General features: G+C 41.6%; 1 protein-coding gene across 4 annotated transcripts in view; it reads right to left on the bottom strand.

Annotated features, from left to right (window-relative positions):
* Positions 1-17,037, bottom strand: part of GRM7 (glutamate metabotropic receptor 7) — a 715,175-nt gene that overhangs the window by 198,751 nt on the left and 499,387 nt on the right. For all 4 annotated transcript variants that reach the window (XM_053296402.1, XM_053296401.1, XM_053296398.1 and 1 more), the window contains exon 7: positions 13,879-14,018. In XM_053296402.1, coding sequence (XP_053152377.1) covers positions 13,879-14,018 — 140 coding nt within the window. The remainder of the gene's footprint in view (positions 1-13,878; positions 14,019-17,037) is intronic.

Genomic DNA, 17,037 nt, shown 5'->3' with positions numbered 1-17,037 from the left:
AATTGCATTTCTATGGCACAGACAAATGGAGACGAGTTATTCCTGATTCCATCCCTTTCTACTTCCCTTTCTTTCTGGGGAAAATATGGACCATTAAGATGTCAGTCATGTTAATTTGTTCTAAGATTTGTGAAATTTTGAAGTATATTTGTTTGTTTGTTTGTTTGATTGATTTTTAGACCGCCCTTACAAAATAGCTCAGGGCACTTCACAAACATCAAAGACCCTTTAAAACAATTTAAGAGCACTGGAAAGCCAGGCTGAACAAGTAGATCTTTAGGGCTCTCCTAAATTCCAATAAAGAATTCAAATTATGGATGTCTGCAGGGAGCGCATTCCACAGTCCAGGAGCAGCGACAGAGAGAATATGAATTTCGCTTACTGAAAGACAGATTGTAGCTTTGCAGTTGATCCATACAGTGCAAGAAAAATGCTCAAAAGAATGCAGCAACTATTTGTTGTTGGGAGTGGAGGAATAAACAGAACACTATCTTCCAGTGTTCATTCCAGTGGAGGAATAAACTGAACACTAGCTGGACAAGTGCCAGTTTGGTATGTGCAAAAATGTAACTAATTTATGTGCAAATGTAACTAATTCTGCAGTTTATCCATTAGGCTTAGAAAACATACAGGAAAAGAAACATCTAGAATAGATCTATTTTCCTTCTTCCTGAGCTGCTTTGTACCATTCTTAGTAATCCTGAGAATACACTGAAAAAGTAGATCAATACTCTCATGCCCAGAAGCACTTTCTGCAGGTATAATATTGAGCAGAAAGAATTCACTGTCTCATGATGGGGATTCCAATGCAATGAAAACAACCTGGGGGGAAATGCAAAAGATCAGAAGAGGCTAAAAGTATAAAAGAATAAGCCCCAATATAAGAGATCATAAGCGTTTTGTTCTTGATTGAAACTGATATTTTACATGTTATACTTTAGAGATAACGCCACCATGGGAGCTATGGTCATACTCCCCCATTCTGTGAGATGATGGGAATTAAGCTGGTCTTGTGGTAGTGAGCATAAAGTGTCCCCTTGCTAAGCAGAGCTTGCCTTGGTTTGCATTTGGATTGGTGACGTGAGCTATGTGCAGTATGCTGTAAGATATTCCTTTAAGGCAGGGCTGCTCAACTTCAGTCCCCCTGCAGATGTTGGCCTACAATCGCCATAATCCCTAGCTATTGGCCTCTGTGGCTGGGGAGTTGTAGTCCAAAAACAGCTGGGGGGCGTAAGTTGAGCAGGCTTGCTCTAAGGGGATGGGGCCCATAGGTCAGTGGCTGAGCATCTGCTTTGCATTCAGAAGGTGCTAGGTTCAATCCCTGGCATCTCCACGTAGAACTGGAAAGACCCCTGCTTGAAACCCTGGAGAGCTGCTGACAGTAGTGTGGACAATACTGAGTTAGATGGACCATTAGTCTGACACAGTATAAGGCAGTTTCCTATGTTCCAGTGAAAAACAACCACAGCATTGCAAACTGTGGAAAAATCTTAATGTACAGACAAGAGGAAAGCAAAACTGAGTTCACCATCTGCAAAATTTAAGGAATTTAGACTACAATATGCTTCATTGTTTGACTGGAAACCTCCCCTATCATCTAAGGCCAGGATAGGGCCTCTAGGGACATCATCTCAACTAGGCCACTGCTTTGCCCCACCTAGGGCCTGTTTGTGGGGTGGAGAAATCGCCTTTTTAAATTTTGACATGACAGCCTCCATTTAAAAAGTTGTTTTAAGGACAGAAATGATCGTAGTTAAAAATGGAGAAAAATCTATGAGGGATGGTGTTTCCTGCAAAAGTGCAGTAGTGCTCCAAACCCCACCTACCTAACTACATAGCTCTGTTCACTCAAGGTTTCTCTTGGCTCAGGATGGATTGTTCATGATCATGATCACTCTTATTTAAGTGATCCCCTAAAACACAATGAGGTGATTCTCACGATTGCCAACACATGAGGAGACGTCCAACCAGGAGGCTGCAAGCAGTCACCCAAGCTTGGGGGTCTCTCCAGGATGCTCCGCACACTCGCGTGGGGCATCCTGGAACTTCAGGGGGCCATACAGCCCCTGATCCCCGGAGCCCCCACCGGCCCCATGATGAAGCTGGCAGTCGTGTGGGCAGCCGATCGTGGCTAAGCCCACTCTCCCCGCAAACCACCTTATGGCGAGTCTCACTGATCGTGAGACTCACCTCTCCGTGTTAGCCACAACAATAGTGAGTAGAGCAAAGTGATAAAAGGGGGTATAATATAACTTCTGATCTAATTTTTTAAAAATGCCTTTATTGAACAGTCACAGATTTTCACAACTTCCACAAAGTAAATACAGTATGACACATTGCAATCTGCCCCTACAGCAAAGGAATTATTAACATTCAAAATATTAAAATACCCAATTAAAAACTAATAAGGTGATAATAAGAATTGTTTGATTAATTAACGTTGTTTTCTTTGTTTTTATTGTAGCTGCAATAAAACTAGGTACCTTTGTTTTATTGCAGCTTTATCCTGCATTATTGCAAATTATTATTATTATTATTGCAAGATTATTGCAAATCTTTATCCTCAAACAGAAAAAGATTTATTAAACTTACCCACAGGGGGGGAGGGTGTCCCTTAGTCTTTTATAAAATACACAGAAGTCGAATGGGACCAATTGATTGCACAGGGACACAAATGATCACTTAATGCTGTGCTGAATTTACCATCTAGATAGTCTGAAAGATGCATACCTTAAAGAACCATACAAATGAGAAAGCTCCCTGACCTGTTGGAGTCAGGAGACTAAACAAATATAAAACTGTATAACCTAATTGTAAAGTTTTTTTAAAAAGTCTACTGCATTGTGTTTTTAAAAAAATTCTTGGTCAATTTAACCTTCTGTTTACATTTGCATAGGTCATGGAACAACTCTTGATTTATTAAATGACTTCTTGAAAAGCATAGTAAAATAAATTTATCTACAATAACGTTTTGCCATCTACTGATAAAAGAGTCCCTCATTATTAATGAAACAAAACCTGGTGGATTATATGCAATCAGTTCCTAAAATTATTAACCAAGCGGGTGCTTAATTTTAGGAAAATGTGCTTATAATGACATACATTAGAAACATAACTAAGTAAAGCCATGAAAAGCCTTAGAAACTTTTACTGAATTACCTCTAATTCTCTTTAAAAGCCCATATTTTTGTCTTAAACAGCAACTGAGGAACAACCTTCGCCTTAAAAACTCTGAGCTGGAAGTATAAATGTGAACCATGAGAGTGGAAAAAAGGAAGAATCTCTATTACAACAGACACGTTACAGAAGTTGAGATGGACACCAGAAAGACAACATGAAGATACTTAAAAACACACACACGCTTGCTGAATAGTAGGACTGTTTATGGACATCCCTCCTATTAGTAAAAATCATAATTTTTGATGGGTGTTTTTTTCACAATTCAAAACTTTGTCCAGGCAATACTCTAAAAAGGCAGCCAAGAGTCTTTTAAAAATGTGCCTCAGTTTGGGATTTATTTATTTAATTATGTATTTCATCACAGTTATTTACTGTTACATATAAAATATCTGGGTGGTTTACAAATTAACATACAATTAAAACCTTAAATAATATGAAATAAATTAAAATAACCATCAATAAAACTTTAACACATTATGAATGAAAACCCTATAATAAAACAATAATTTACATAAGAAAGGGACAATAAATCACCTGATGAGGTCAACAGGAGCATACCTAGCAGTGTTCAAAGGTGCCATGGTGCCCCAAAAAACAACCACCGAAAACTTAGTCATGTATTGAACCCAGACTCCCCTGCTGACTTTGCTATGTCTCTGAAGGTCAACCTTGGCATCAGATTGTTCAGATACATATCTATATTCAACAACACAGGAGCCAAAAGGCTTACTCCTTTTACTCCCTTAGTTGTTACCAAGCTTTTTGTTAAAGTGTCCCTGCACATCAAATATAATTTGTATTGAGGTACTATGATACAAACTATGCATTAGGAATAGGAGATGATAGACATGGCAGATAATTTATCCCAGAGGTACTCCCTCGGCACCAGACTGAAAGATGCCTTTAAATCTATGAAAGCAGCATCTCAGCTGATTAATAGGATTTAGCAGAATAGTTTTCTTTTAAAAAGGCCAAGATGATCTTTGTTGCCTATAGTGTGTGTGTGTGTACGCGCGCGTGCGTATGTGTGTGCATGATACTTCAGTCCATTCTATTCATTTATCGTACCAATGTCAGGAATACAATTTGCTCATTATTCTAAGTATAATTATAGGTTGATAATGCTCTGATACAGACTTGTCCCCTTTGCTGGAATAATCATGGCTTAGCTCCAGTTGTTAGATATACAAATGGGGAAAGGACATCTAAGAAAGGGAGTAATAATTATCATAGTAAAATAATCTTGCTATTATCCTGTCCACTTGACAAGAACCTACAAGGTCTAGAAGACAGTGCGGTTGGCAAGACAGGCTGCAGAACCATGGACTATAGGACAGATGCTGGGATCGAACTCTCAAATTGTTTTATTTATTTATTTATTTATTTAATCACATTTTTATACCGCCCAAAACTCAAGTTCTGCGGGTGGTTTACAAAACAATAAAAATCAATAAAAAGATTAACAAATTGAAATTTAAAATGTTAAAACTATTAAAATACAATTAAAACACAGTTAAAACAATGTCTAATTAAAGGCCTGGGTGAACAAATGCATCTTGACTGCCTTTTTAAAAGTTGTAAGAGATTGGGAGGCTCTTATTTCAGCAGGAAGTCTGTTCCAAAGCCTTGGGGCAGCAATGGAGAAGGCCCGTCCCTGAGTAGCCACCAGATGAGCCAGTGGCAACTGCAGACAGACCTCTCCAGATGATCTCAGTGGTTCATAGCAAAGAAGGCGTTCTCTTAAATACCCAGGGCCCAAGCTGTTCAGGGCTTTCTAGGTTATAACCAAAACCTTGTACTTTGCCCAGTGCAAATCTTTTAAGATGGGAGTGATATGGTCTCTCCAAGATGACCCAGAGACCAATCTAGTTGCTGCATTCTGGACTAACTGCAGTTTCCGGACAATGTACAAAGGCAGCCCCACATAGAGCACATTGCAGTAGTCAAGTCTGGAGGTGACCAGCAGATGTATTACTGTTCTGTGGTCATTTATCTCAAGAAATAGACGCAGCTGGCGTATCAGTCGAAGCTAATAAAAGGCACTTCTGGCCACTGCCTCAACCTGGGACACCAGGGAGTGTTTTGTGTCCAGAAGCACCCCCAGACTGCATACCTGTTCCTTCTGTGGAAGTGTGACCCCATCCAGAACAGGCAAATCAAAATCATCTCCTGAGTTCTGACCCCACACAATAAGTACCTCCGTCTTATCTGGATTCAGCCTCAGATTGTTATCTCTCATCCAGCCCATCACTACCTCCAGGCAGGCATTTAGGGAGGTTATGCCTTCTCCTGATGATGCTGACATGGAGAAATAGATTTGGGTGTCATCATCATACTGATAACACCCTGCACCAAATCGCCTGATGATCTCTCCCAGCAGTTTCATGTAGATGTTAAACAACATTGGAGACAATACAGAGGCCTGAGGGACACCATACTGGAGTTCAGTTTTTGAAGAACAACAGTCCCTGAGGGACACCATCTGGAATCTGCCCGAGAGATAAGAGTGGAACCACTGCAAAGCAGTGCCTCCCACCCTCAACCCCCTCAGACACTCCAGAAGGACACTATGGTCGATAGTATCGAAAATCACCGAGAGGTCCAAAAGGACCAACAGAGTCACACTTCCTCTGTCAATTCCCAATTGCCTGCCTTTTGATTTCAGACTACCCCTCCTGTGCTTTGCCTCCATGCTTGGAGAGTAGAAACCTTAATAGGGCAGTCTTCTGGTCCGGAATCTGATATCCTTCCTCCTCTCTACCCAATATAGCCTAGCCTGTTGCCGGCACTGGCAATCAGACATTAAGAATGCAAGGGCATGGCAAGGATGGGATTTTCATGGGGCTCAGATTCTGAAGGTGGTCTTTTGGAGGGCAGCAGTTCTGGTGTTTTTTCAGGTTCTAGCCCTGTGTTGGGGGCCAGGGCTGTGTCTGGTCCTAACCCTGGCCCTAATCCTATGTCTGGTCCTAATCCTAGCCAGGGTAAGACTCTTACTCAAGGTAGAGGTAAAGTTACCAACACTGTAGCTGAAACAGGGAACCTGCTTCAAACATTACTGATGGAACTGGAGACAACATGCCAGAAAAATATATTGGCTGACAGAGCAATTAATCACTTGCCTAAAGGGTTTACACTAGCACAAAGTTATTGTATTAGCAAGTAGCACTAAGTCTGGTGCTTGCATCCCCGACTAGCATTCTGCTAGTTCAAGCAGGGGTATAGCTATAATTGAGTGGATGGATTCAAAGAACCCAGGCCCTCCAGCTCCTGAGGGGGGCCCCCAGCTCCACCCCCTGCCAGGAGTTGCTGGGGAGAGGGGTGAACACAGGTCCTCTCTCCCCTAGCTATGCCCCTGGGTTCAAGTATACTTAAATTTGCACAACAGTTGTGCAATTGTGGCACACCTTGTTTATTTCAATGGGAACCTTTGCACAAGCGTGCTATAGTGCTCTCACACAATCATTGTGTTAAGGGAATCTAGATAGGCTATTAGGCAGTGCTGGTGAGGAGACAGCTGTTGTGATACACATCAGCACCAACAATGTTGGGAAATGTAATTGGGAGTTCCTGGAAGCCAAATTTAGGCTGCAAGGTAGCAGATTGAAGCTCAAGACCCTCCAGGTAGCACTCTCAGAAATGCTACCTGTTCCATGCGCAGGGCCAATGAGAGAGGCAAAGCTGAGGGGACTCAATGCATGGATGAGACGGTGGTCCCAGGAGGAGACAAGCAGACTGAGGGAAGTCAATGTGTGGATGAGACGGTGGTCCCGGGAGGAGGAGTTTAGATTTATTAGTCACTAGGGACTAATATATTGGGACAAGAGGAGCCTGTACAAAAGGGAAGGGCTCAGTTTGGACCAAGATGTAACTAGACTGCTGGCACACAAAAAGGTCGCAGACGCAGAGCAACTTTTGAAATGATGCCTGGAGGCTAGCAAACAGGAGCTGGGCAGTATCCGGTTCAGCTAATGCCATTCTTTAAAGGTGTGAGGGTATAAATGATTCTGAAGGGGACAGAGCAGAACCAGACAAAAAGCAGCCAGAAGGATGTGCTAGCAGGTCAAAGAGATCAAATGGCCAAAAGAAAGTTAGCACACACCAGTAAGTGATTCAGCATATAGGTTCCTATATGCCCATGCCAGAGGTCTCCAAGCCAAGGTGGATGAAATTGAGTGCTTGGTTGCTAATGAAAACATAGATATAGTGGGCACAATGGAAACATGGTGAAACATTGAGATATGGTTATTCCTAGATATAAACTCTATAGAAAGGACAGGGAAGGGCAAATTGGCAGTGGAGTAGGACTGTATATTAAAGAAGGGATAGAATCTCACAAGCTAGGAAACCTAGGAAGACTCTAGAAACTCTGAGGGTGACAATACAAGGCCTGAAAGGAAATGTGTTAATAGGGACATGCTATTTCCCTTCTTATCAAGACCAGAGAGGGGAAGATTCTAATTTCATTTGGGAGTGTATTCCAGAGCCTCAGGGCAACCCTAGAGAAGGCGCAGTTAGAGTCGCCACCAAGCGAACCAGTGGCAACCATAACCGGACCTCCCCATATGATTTAATAGGTGGAGGAGTTAATGAAAAAGAAGGTGCTCTCTTAAATACGCTGGGCCCAAGCCATTCACAGTTTCATAAGTAATAACCAGCACTTTGTATTTTCCCCAGAAACTAAATGGCATGTAGTTCCTTTAAAATAGGAGTAATGTGGTCTTTATGAGTGACACTGGAGACCAACCTGGCTACTGCATTCTGCACTAGCTGCAGCTTCCAAATTATGTACAAAGGCAGCCCAAATTAGAGTGCACTGCAGTAGTCATGGCTGGAAGTTACCAGCATAAGCATCACTGTTTCAAGGTCGTTTGTCTGGTGAAATGGACACAGCTGGTGTATCAGCCAAAGTGATAAAAAGCACTCCTGGCCACTACTTCAGCCTGAGATATCAGGGAGAGATTTGGGTACAGAAGTACTTCCAAGCTATGCACCTATTCTTTCTGAGGGAGTGGATAGGCATCCAGGACAGGCAGATTTAAACCACTTTCTAAGTTCTGGCTAGAGAGCAAAATTATTGCAAAGCAGTGCCTTCTACCCCCAACCACCTCAGGCACACCAGAAACATAACATGCTCGATGGTGTCGAAAGCTGCCAAGAGATCCAAAAGGACCAACAGAGTCACACTCCCCCTATCGATTCCTAATTGGAGATCATCCATCAGGACAACCAAGGCAGTCTCCACCCCATAGCCTGCCTGAAAGCAAGTTTGAAATGGATCTTGATAATGGCTGACATCTTTAGTAATGATGAGAGCACAAAACCAAAAGAATCACACATTTTTTTTGGTTATGTGATCCTGCTTCTGCTGTTTTTAAATAGTTGCATTGATATGTTTCTGGATTAAACACACAAAGTGTTAGAGATTAGCTTGAAAGACTAAATGGCTTGGGCCCGGGTTACCTAAGGTAATACCTGCTTCTGTAGCCCCATTGCAACTAAGGTCATCTGTGGAGGTCCACCTGCAGTTGCTGGCAGCCTGACTACTGATGACTTGGGATCAGGCCATCTCTGTAGCTGCTCCTGAACTTACCTCTGCTGAGGTAAGAGAGATCTTTGGTAGACTTTAAGAAGGTCTTGAAAACATACTTTTCCTGTCAGGCTTTTAGGTGATATTTGTTTTAATTGTTATTAATTGGTTTTAATTGTTTATATCCCTTTGTAAACTGTCTCATCTAATAATTGGCAGTACATAAATATACTAAAAGAAATAAATATTGGTAACTGAGGTTTTTCTTTAAAATTTAAATGTTTGAAATTTTTTGATCTGATAGTAACTGCTTTTTAAAAAATGTTTTAAAAATTGTTTTTGTATTGTATTTTGTATTTTCTCCTCCCCATTTGTTTGGTCCGTTATGATTTAATGTGTGTTTTGAGCTCATGTTGTGTTGTAAGTCACCCAGAGAACAATTTGTTATGGGGCAGCTAAAGTTCAATATTATTATTATCATTATTTAATGCAGCTCATAATATTGGGCATTAAATGAAATTATTTGGATTGTAAGTAGATCAAGGAAGATACTATTTTTGTGTTATGGAATGTTTGGGTTGTTCCAGCTTAATGAAAATTATTCCTTAGGATTCTCTTTGATGAGAAAGAGTGATCAATTCAGCAATTATATGAATACTGTCAGTTTTCCATTCATTTGCACATTTCCAAACATTGGCTAAATTCAGATATAACACAAATCTGGAGTTAAATGGGGCAGAGGTTGGGACTCTTATGTCTGAATGCATGCAACAGTGGTTTCATGGTGAAAGTGACCTACGGTTTTGACTCACCAAACTCCAATTTGAACCTTTGGGTTAAAGTAAGGTTCGCCACTGAGACCTCCGCTTTGGCTGCTGAAGCATTCTGTCTGAACCCATACACCTCCATAACTGAGATTTTGTTCTGTTTTTGAAACTGCAATCATTTGCTGAATTCAGATGTAACACGAAACCAGAGTTAAGCAGGGCAGAGGTTGTAACTCTGTTACATCTGAATGCATGCAACTGCAGCTTTGCGGTGAACGTGACCTGTGGTTTGGCTCACCAAACCGCAATTTGAACCTTAGGGTTGCAGTAAGGTTCACTGCGGAGACCTCCAGTTTGGCTACTGAAGCGTTATGTCTTCATAACAGAAACACAGAAACCACCATAACTGTGGTTTTGTTCTGTTTTGAAACTGCAATCATTGGCTGAATTCAAATGTAAAACAAAACCGGAGTTAAACAGGGCAGAAGTTTTATTCATTTTACATTTTTACATTTATATCCCGCTCTTCCTCCAAGGAGCCCAGAGCAGTGTGCTACATTTGTTGTTGTGAATGTAGTTTCTCTTTCACAACAACCCTGTGAAGTAGGCTAGGCTGAGAGAGAAGTGACTGGCCCAGAGTCACCCAGCTAGTATCATGGCTGAATGGGGATTTGAACTCAGGTCTCCCCGGTCCTCGTCCAGCACTCTAACCACTACACCACGCTGTTATGTCTGAATGTATGCAATCATGGTTTCGCAGCAAAAGCAACCTGTGGTTTGGCTCACTGGACTCTAATTTGAACCTTTGGTTTGCAGTAAGGTTTGCTACTGAGACCTTCAGTTTGGCCACCAACATATTATGTCTGCAACTGGACACCACCATAACTGCAGTTTAATTCTATTTTTAATTTTGGGGCTGGGATGAGAGTGCAGACATTAAAGTGCTTTGCTCCCTGGGAATAAAGCAATAATTATGTATGTTCACAAGCGCAAACATTCCATGTGACAACATAAGTAAGACACCCCATCAGAGCATTAGGAACATATGGCTGTGTGGATACCTGGGTTTGGGTTTAAAAGGCAGCCACAAACAGGGATTATTGAGCAGCCAATTTCTATTTTTTGCACAAAAGGATTGGGGAAAGGGGCCCAGCCCCTTCCCCTTGGGGGTACCTGTGTGGTCTTTTACTAGAGAGAGGGGGGGGCATGCAAGCAGGGGCCCCTTTGTTGGGTTAGCTCAACTCGTGTGCATGAAGTCCAATGGGTTACAACCCCATGGTCCTCCCCAGAAGACTGGCACTCTCATGAGAGGAAAAGCATCCTAGTTCATGGTGGGATAGACCCCTCCACACCCAGGATCCTTTGCCCTCCCTCATATACACATCCCCTCCTAGGAAGTCATCATTTCCCCTTCACTTTCCTGTGTAACAAGGAAATAGTGCCATCCTCCTCACTCTCACCCCCAAATTGTGCTTGTAAGGGACTATTTTGGTACAAGGTTCTTGGAAGGGCAGTGGTGCCATCACTGTCAGAAGAAGCATTGGCATGGCATGCCATTTAAAGGGATTCAAATGTCATTTCCATGCCAAAGACAGGCAGAGCATTCCGAAAATGCATGATCACACTCGGCACACCCCCTTCAAGATTGTAGCCAATCATGGCCACCCTGCCGACATTCTGATGTTTTGCCCACAGTCTGGCCATGGAACTTGCTGGGATTGGCCTTGGCAGCTGAGCAAGAGGGGCTCTCCTCTCCTGTAATCAGAGGTTGCCGGACCACTGTTGGACAAATGCCTGTGATGAGATTTACAGTTTGAATTGAAACCATGGGTTCGCCAACTGCTGGTTTCATGTTACGTGTGAATGCAGCCATTCTCTCTCACACCTGGCATGTAGCAAGTTTGAAGTGTGCCCTTAGAGAAGAAGTGTAGATGGGTCCTTGCTGCCTCTTGGGCCCTCTGCCTTCTTCCCATCCCCACAACATCCTTGCTCCAGAAGAACTGTAAGGATGTGGTGAACAGTGGAATATTCTTGGCATGCCCTGTCTCTCTCTCCTCTGCAAACGGTATCACACAGATTTTCTCTCTCTCTCTCTCTCTCTCTCTCACACACACACACACACACACCTTGCATTTCCATTGCTCAGAAACATTTAAAAACATATATACTTACTACAATTACCTCATATTTATGCAACTCAAGAACACTGTTTTTCCAATGAATTGGGATGGCAGGAGAGCAAATTGTGAGCTGTTGCCCAGTCAGTGGGAAACAGGAACATCCCCCCCACCACCACTGCCGGTTCAATTACAGCTTCACCCCCTTTCATATTATCTTGAACTATATCTACATCTCAACTGAAGGGGAGAGAAACAGCTCAAAATTCTTAATCTGTGCAGTTCTATGTTAAGAAACTCATGTGTAGCACAATGCCCTGCCTTGCATGTCAATCTGAAAACTAAAGCAACATATTGGCAGAATAATTTTGCAGAACTCTGCCTATTCTAAAACAATATCCTATTGCAGTCACTCAACTGAAAAGGGAAAAAAATTGACACAGTAGAATAATTTGCCATAATACACAACACAGTATTTTCATGCTTTCTCAGAATTGCCTTATGTAACATTTCAGTGTGTTCTCAGGATCAGCTCAGTGAAAATTCAGATTGTATTTCAGGTACTATACTATATTACCAACTTATACAGGTTTTATCACCTAATTATCTTAGATATGGGATTTGAGCAATTTGGCATATATGTGAATCATGTTGTGGTCTGCAAATGGATTTGCAGCTGGACATGTTTTTAATACTCCAGTCTAGAATTAGGCAGAGAGGTGCTAGGGCATAAATATTCTTCTATTCAGTGCATGGAGTAATCAGGAGGGCTGAAATGGAGTGTTAAATGATCATCATATATCAGAAGGCAACCACATGTTGTTTCAGAATATCCTAAAGAAAGGAAGCAGCTTTCTCCAAGTCTAAATAGATTCCAAGCCTAGAGGAACCACATTTCACTGCAATATTTTGTAACTGAATGTTTCAAATAAAGCATCTGTTAATCCACAAACTTTCAAAAGCACAACCAGAATTATTACCTACAATTCAAATCCAGGGCAGCTCACGCTTAAGTGCTAGATCCACCATAAGAATATTTAATATTATAATGTCCTCTCCCCATACTATGGAGCAGACACATAATTTCAGTGTATGAGGTAGTTCTCTCTCTCTCTCTCTCTCTCTCTCTCTCTCTCTCTCTCTCTCTCTCTCTCTCTCTTTTGCAATATGGACTGGGATAAAAATATGTTCTGAGAAACCAAGGACAGGTGAATCCCACTCTGGGCTCACTCTGTGAAAAAGGATGAGGAAGGCATACAGTGGCCTGGGGGTGTCTTCAGACCATTCAAGTCCTGCCTCACATTGCTACCTCACCATGCCAGAGACGGTTAGAGATATAAGATGAAGTCTAGTGCAAGCTAGGTGCTTTCACCTAGATCAGAGCCTCCTTTAGCTATGGAATTACAATAAATTAAAAAAATACTAGGAAATTCTTAAGTCAAATGTGCTTAAAATATGCTGCCAGCTAAGGTAAGACCCCCCTTGTAGGGATGCATCATATGAATGGCTATTAACCATGATACCTGAAGAACCCATGTGGTCAGAAGTCTTCAGATGTTCTCTGACGTGTGGGAGCAAACAAGGCAGCTGGTACTACCATGCCAGTAGATGTTTAAACAGAATGTGAGTATTAGACTCCCTTATAGGTAACTTTACTGGCATGGTTAGAACTCGCCACTGACCCTGTCTCATGCCAGTCCAGGTACACATAAATACTGTCATTCTCATGTTTCAGCTTTCTAGCATGTTTGCAAACAATAGATCACACCTGTACCCAAGGGCCAGGAATCATTTATGGTGTTTGTAAACAAACCCAGAAGCAAATCATGTGAGTGGAAGTATTTATATATACTCAAACTGGCAGCCACAATGGTGCAAATACACATAAAGGGGGTCATAACACAGGCAAATTCGGTTCTGAGTAAGAAAACAATAAAGTAAGGCTTCCACTGTATTTGCATGAAACAATCTCGCGTAGAAGATATTATAAACCAAACACCATCAACAATGATAGATCAATATCCTTCCTGCCCTGAGAAACATTTGCTGCTGATATCATTTTACAAAACTGTTCCATATTTGCTACTTCTACAGGATCCAAGTCTGCAATGGGGAAATATCCTGTCATAGATTTTAATATCATCTAAGGTTTTTGTAACCTTATCAACAGGGAATTTTATATAAAATTAAAAAGGCTTACAGAACCCTTAAGTATCTGTTCAGCAGAAACATGCACCATCAGAATACAGCTCTGAGTGCCACGAAGTACAGAGTAAAATGGACTCACATTGAGCTGCAGATCATCAGTCCACTGGCCAATCAAACGGTACCCTGGGGTGCTGGTGTTTGTTGCCTGGTACTGAAAAATGTCATAACGTCCTGGTGCATCACCATTCTTATTAAACATCACTGGAGTGCCAGCACTGCCTGAGGAAGGAAGTGAAGCAAAAGGAAAGAGAGAGAAGGCCAAGAATTTACAATATTTACTTCACTTGTCCTGTGTTGGTGGAAGAGCTTTTAGGCTGGAATTACAATGTGAAAAACTACTTCTTTCACGGCAGCATTTTAAATGAGCACTAATACACCATCATACTCTGTCATTTTTATGATTAATTATCATGACCCCCATGCCTGTTGGCTGAAAAAGAAATTAAAAATAGAAACCTATAACAGTCTTGTTTGCATTCTAGCCATACAGAGAAAAGATGGAGTTGCTCCCTTCTAAATCACAAGAGAATTCTCAGTGAAAAGCAGTGCTGTGAACAGAACTTCTAAATTATTTTTTTCGCCAGAAAACATTCCATCTGCTTCAGAGAGATACTGCCATGAGAAGACAGTCCTGGTCTAGTGAATCTTGACTAGCATCCAGAAATAGCTTCCTCCTCCAAAAATATGTTCTTATTCCAGTAATCAATGTGATTTTGGGGTGGGGAAAGAAAACACACAGAAACTGGAAGAAACCTGCCACCAATCTGGCCTTATGTTCTTCCTCGCATAGGCTTGTGGATTCAATTCTTTCTCTAAAAAAACACAATGAAGGGCCAAATTTAGGAGAGTTCTTTTGTTTGTACTTCAGCCACTCCATATATCTGATTAACCATTCAGTTCTACCATAATAGCTAAAAGGTCTTAAAGGCTACAGATTTAGAGGAACAGTTTTAAAGCATTGGGTAAAAAAAATGGGATAGTGGGATTTTCCTTTATCACCTACTTTACTGGATACAACATTTGCTGTTGCTACAAATACTCTATGCTTATTTTATCTAGTAATGGGGCAGACCAGACCAGGTCACACTGGAAATGATCCAGAAGACCCAAATGATATTGTCTAATGTCTTCCAGATATTTGGTAACATATTCTGGGCCTTGAATTAGGACCAGTGAGGAGAGAATCTCTACTGCAGTACTCCAGTGTGAGCTCTTTTCATCACCCCCACTTTTGCCTAATTTAGAAGTGCTGCCAATAAGGCCCATGTTGGGTGCGGTGGCAATAGTTGCAAGCATGAATGGCATACAGACAATTGTTTCACATGCTCTAGCTAGCTCTTTCAATAGTTACTTCTCCTGAACTGGTGTTATGCTTTGGGCCACACTTTGGTCATGTGATTCAATCTTTAATGTTCTTTTAATCATACAAGCCATATTCAAGAAATGTATACAACATATTTTTCTATTTGATATGACTTGCCCTTGGGTTTTGTTTTCTACAAATGCAAGGGAAGTCACACGTATTTTTCATGGAGGCAAGTAAGATGGTGATGGTTCTGGAAGCTTTATAAAATGTTAATTCTCCTTTTTCAGAAATAAATTATACTCTTACTTGATACACGATACCAATTGTCTATTCACCGGAAGAACAAGCACGATCCAACCTATTAGAAATTATTTGTCTCTTAGCCATTTCACAAAACCCATCAAGGGAGACAGCCCATTCTGCAGAGCAGAACATGATCTTTGGATAAGTGATACTAGTGAAGGCCTCTCTTCATGATGGGGTCAAGGAGAATCACTACATCTCTGATGAAAATCTGAAACAATATAGCACAGGCTTTGCACTTGAAACAAATACTGCCACTTTATATTAGTATTCAGCAACCACACTCCCAACTTTCTGAGAGTGTGTGCTGTTGACGTTGTCAGCCAATATTGGAATTCATGCTGAGCTCCCACTATAAATGCATAGTCTCTGCCATTATAAGATTGCTCGAGCCCTTTCTATATAAGCATCATGCTCTTTATGGTGGGGAAATCCTCAAACTATGCAGAAGTATGGTGATTTTATCAGCATAGTTACAACGAGGTTCATTTCTAAACTTTCATAAAGAATAGTAACACAAGATCTGAGCTTTTAGGTGCAGAAAAATAATCTATATTTGTTTCTGATTGTAGCCACTATCACTCATCTACTGAGGAGAGCTAGTCTTGTGGTAGCAAGCATGACTTGTCCCCTTAGCTAAGCAGGGTCCACCCTGATTATGTACAGATAAGCTGAGGTTTGGCAAAGAGACTAGATGGGCCTTGGGCCTGATCCAGCAGGGCTGTTCTTATGTTCTTATGGTCTTAAACAGCAGACTGAAATGGGAGCCAGACTGCATGGTCACTGTCTATAGTATATATTTTCCTTTGGTATTGTGTACAGTGTCTGTAATAATAAGTTAAATCTCTGCACATGAATCTGATTTTTTGACTACCTGTCCCAGTGAATATCTAGCCTTTTGGAAGCTCGGGAGACTCTCGGCCAGTCAGAGTAGAAAATACTGACCTAGATGGACCAATAGTCTGACTCAGTAGATAGCAGATACTGTAGATAGTAGATAGAATTTCTATGTTCCTATGTCCTTGCTAAAGGGAAGCTATAAATAGAAATGTAACTGTATGTTTCTTTTTTTAAAAAAGTGTTAGCGTTCACATCAAAATGAGCATGCAAGTTTGACAACTTTGTCTTTCCTTGCAATACTGACTAGATATCTGTAACAGTTTGTGCCAACAAATTTTTCCAAACCAAATTCTAGGAAGCATTGGCCATAGAGCTGAAAATGTCATAGAATCTTGTTGAGCCAGGACTACAAGTGCAAAAAGAAAAAAAGGAAAAGAAAGGAAAGGAGTGGGGGTGGATTGAAAAGAAAAAAGACATTGAGGCTATTCTCACGATCAGGAAAAACTGGACTAGGAAAGCCTAGCCCGTTTTTCCCAATCTTAAGAACCACCGGGCTCGGCTGCGAGCCCAGTGGTTCAGCCATCCTCTTAGCCCAGGTTTGCAGAGCAAGCACTCCACAAACCCGGGCTATTTGGTCGTGAGTAGCCACAGAGCAGCTCCGCGCTGTGGCTACTCACAAGGAGACTCCCGGAGGGGAGGCAAAAAGCTGCCTCCTAGCTCTGCGGGTCTCGCCAGCATGCCCTGTGCACTCACACAGGGCATGCTGGAGTTTGCGGGGGCCAATTGGCC

This window comes from Hemicordylus capensis, chromosome 2 (genome assembly GCF_027244095.1).
Source record: "Hemicordylus capensis ecotype Gifberg chromosome 2, rHemCap1.1.pri, whole genome shotgun sequence".
In the NCBI taxonomy this organism is placed as follows: domain Eukaryota; kingdom Metazoa; phylum Chordata; class Lepidosauria; order Squamata; family Cordylidae; genus Hemicordylus; species Hemicordylus capensis.
This window is presented reverse-complemented; position numbering and strand designations above follow the sequence as displayed.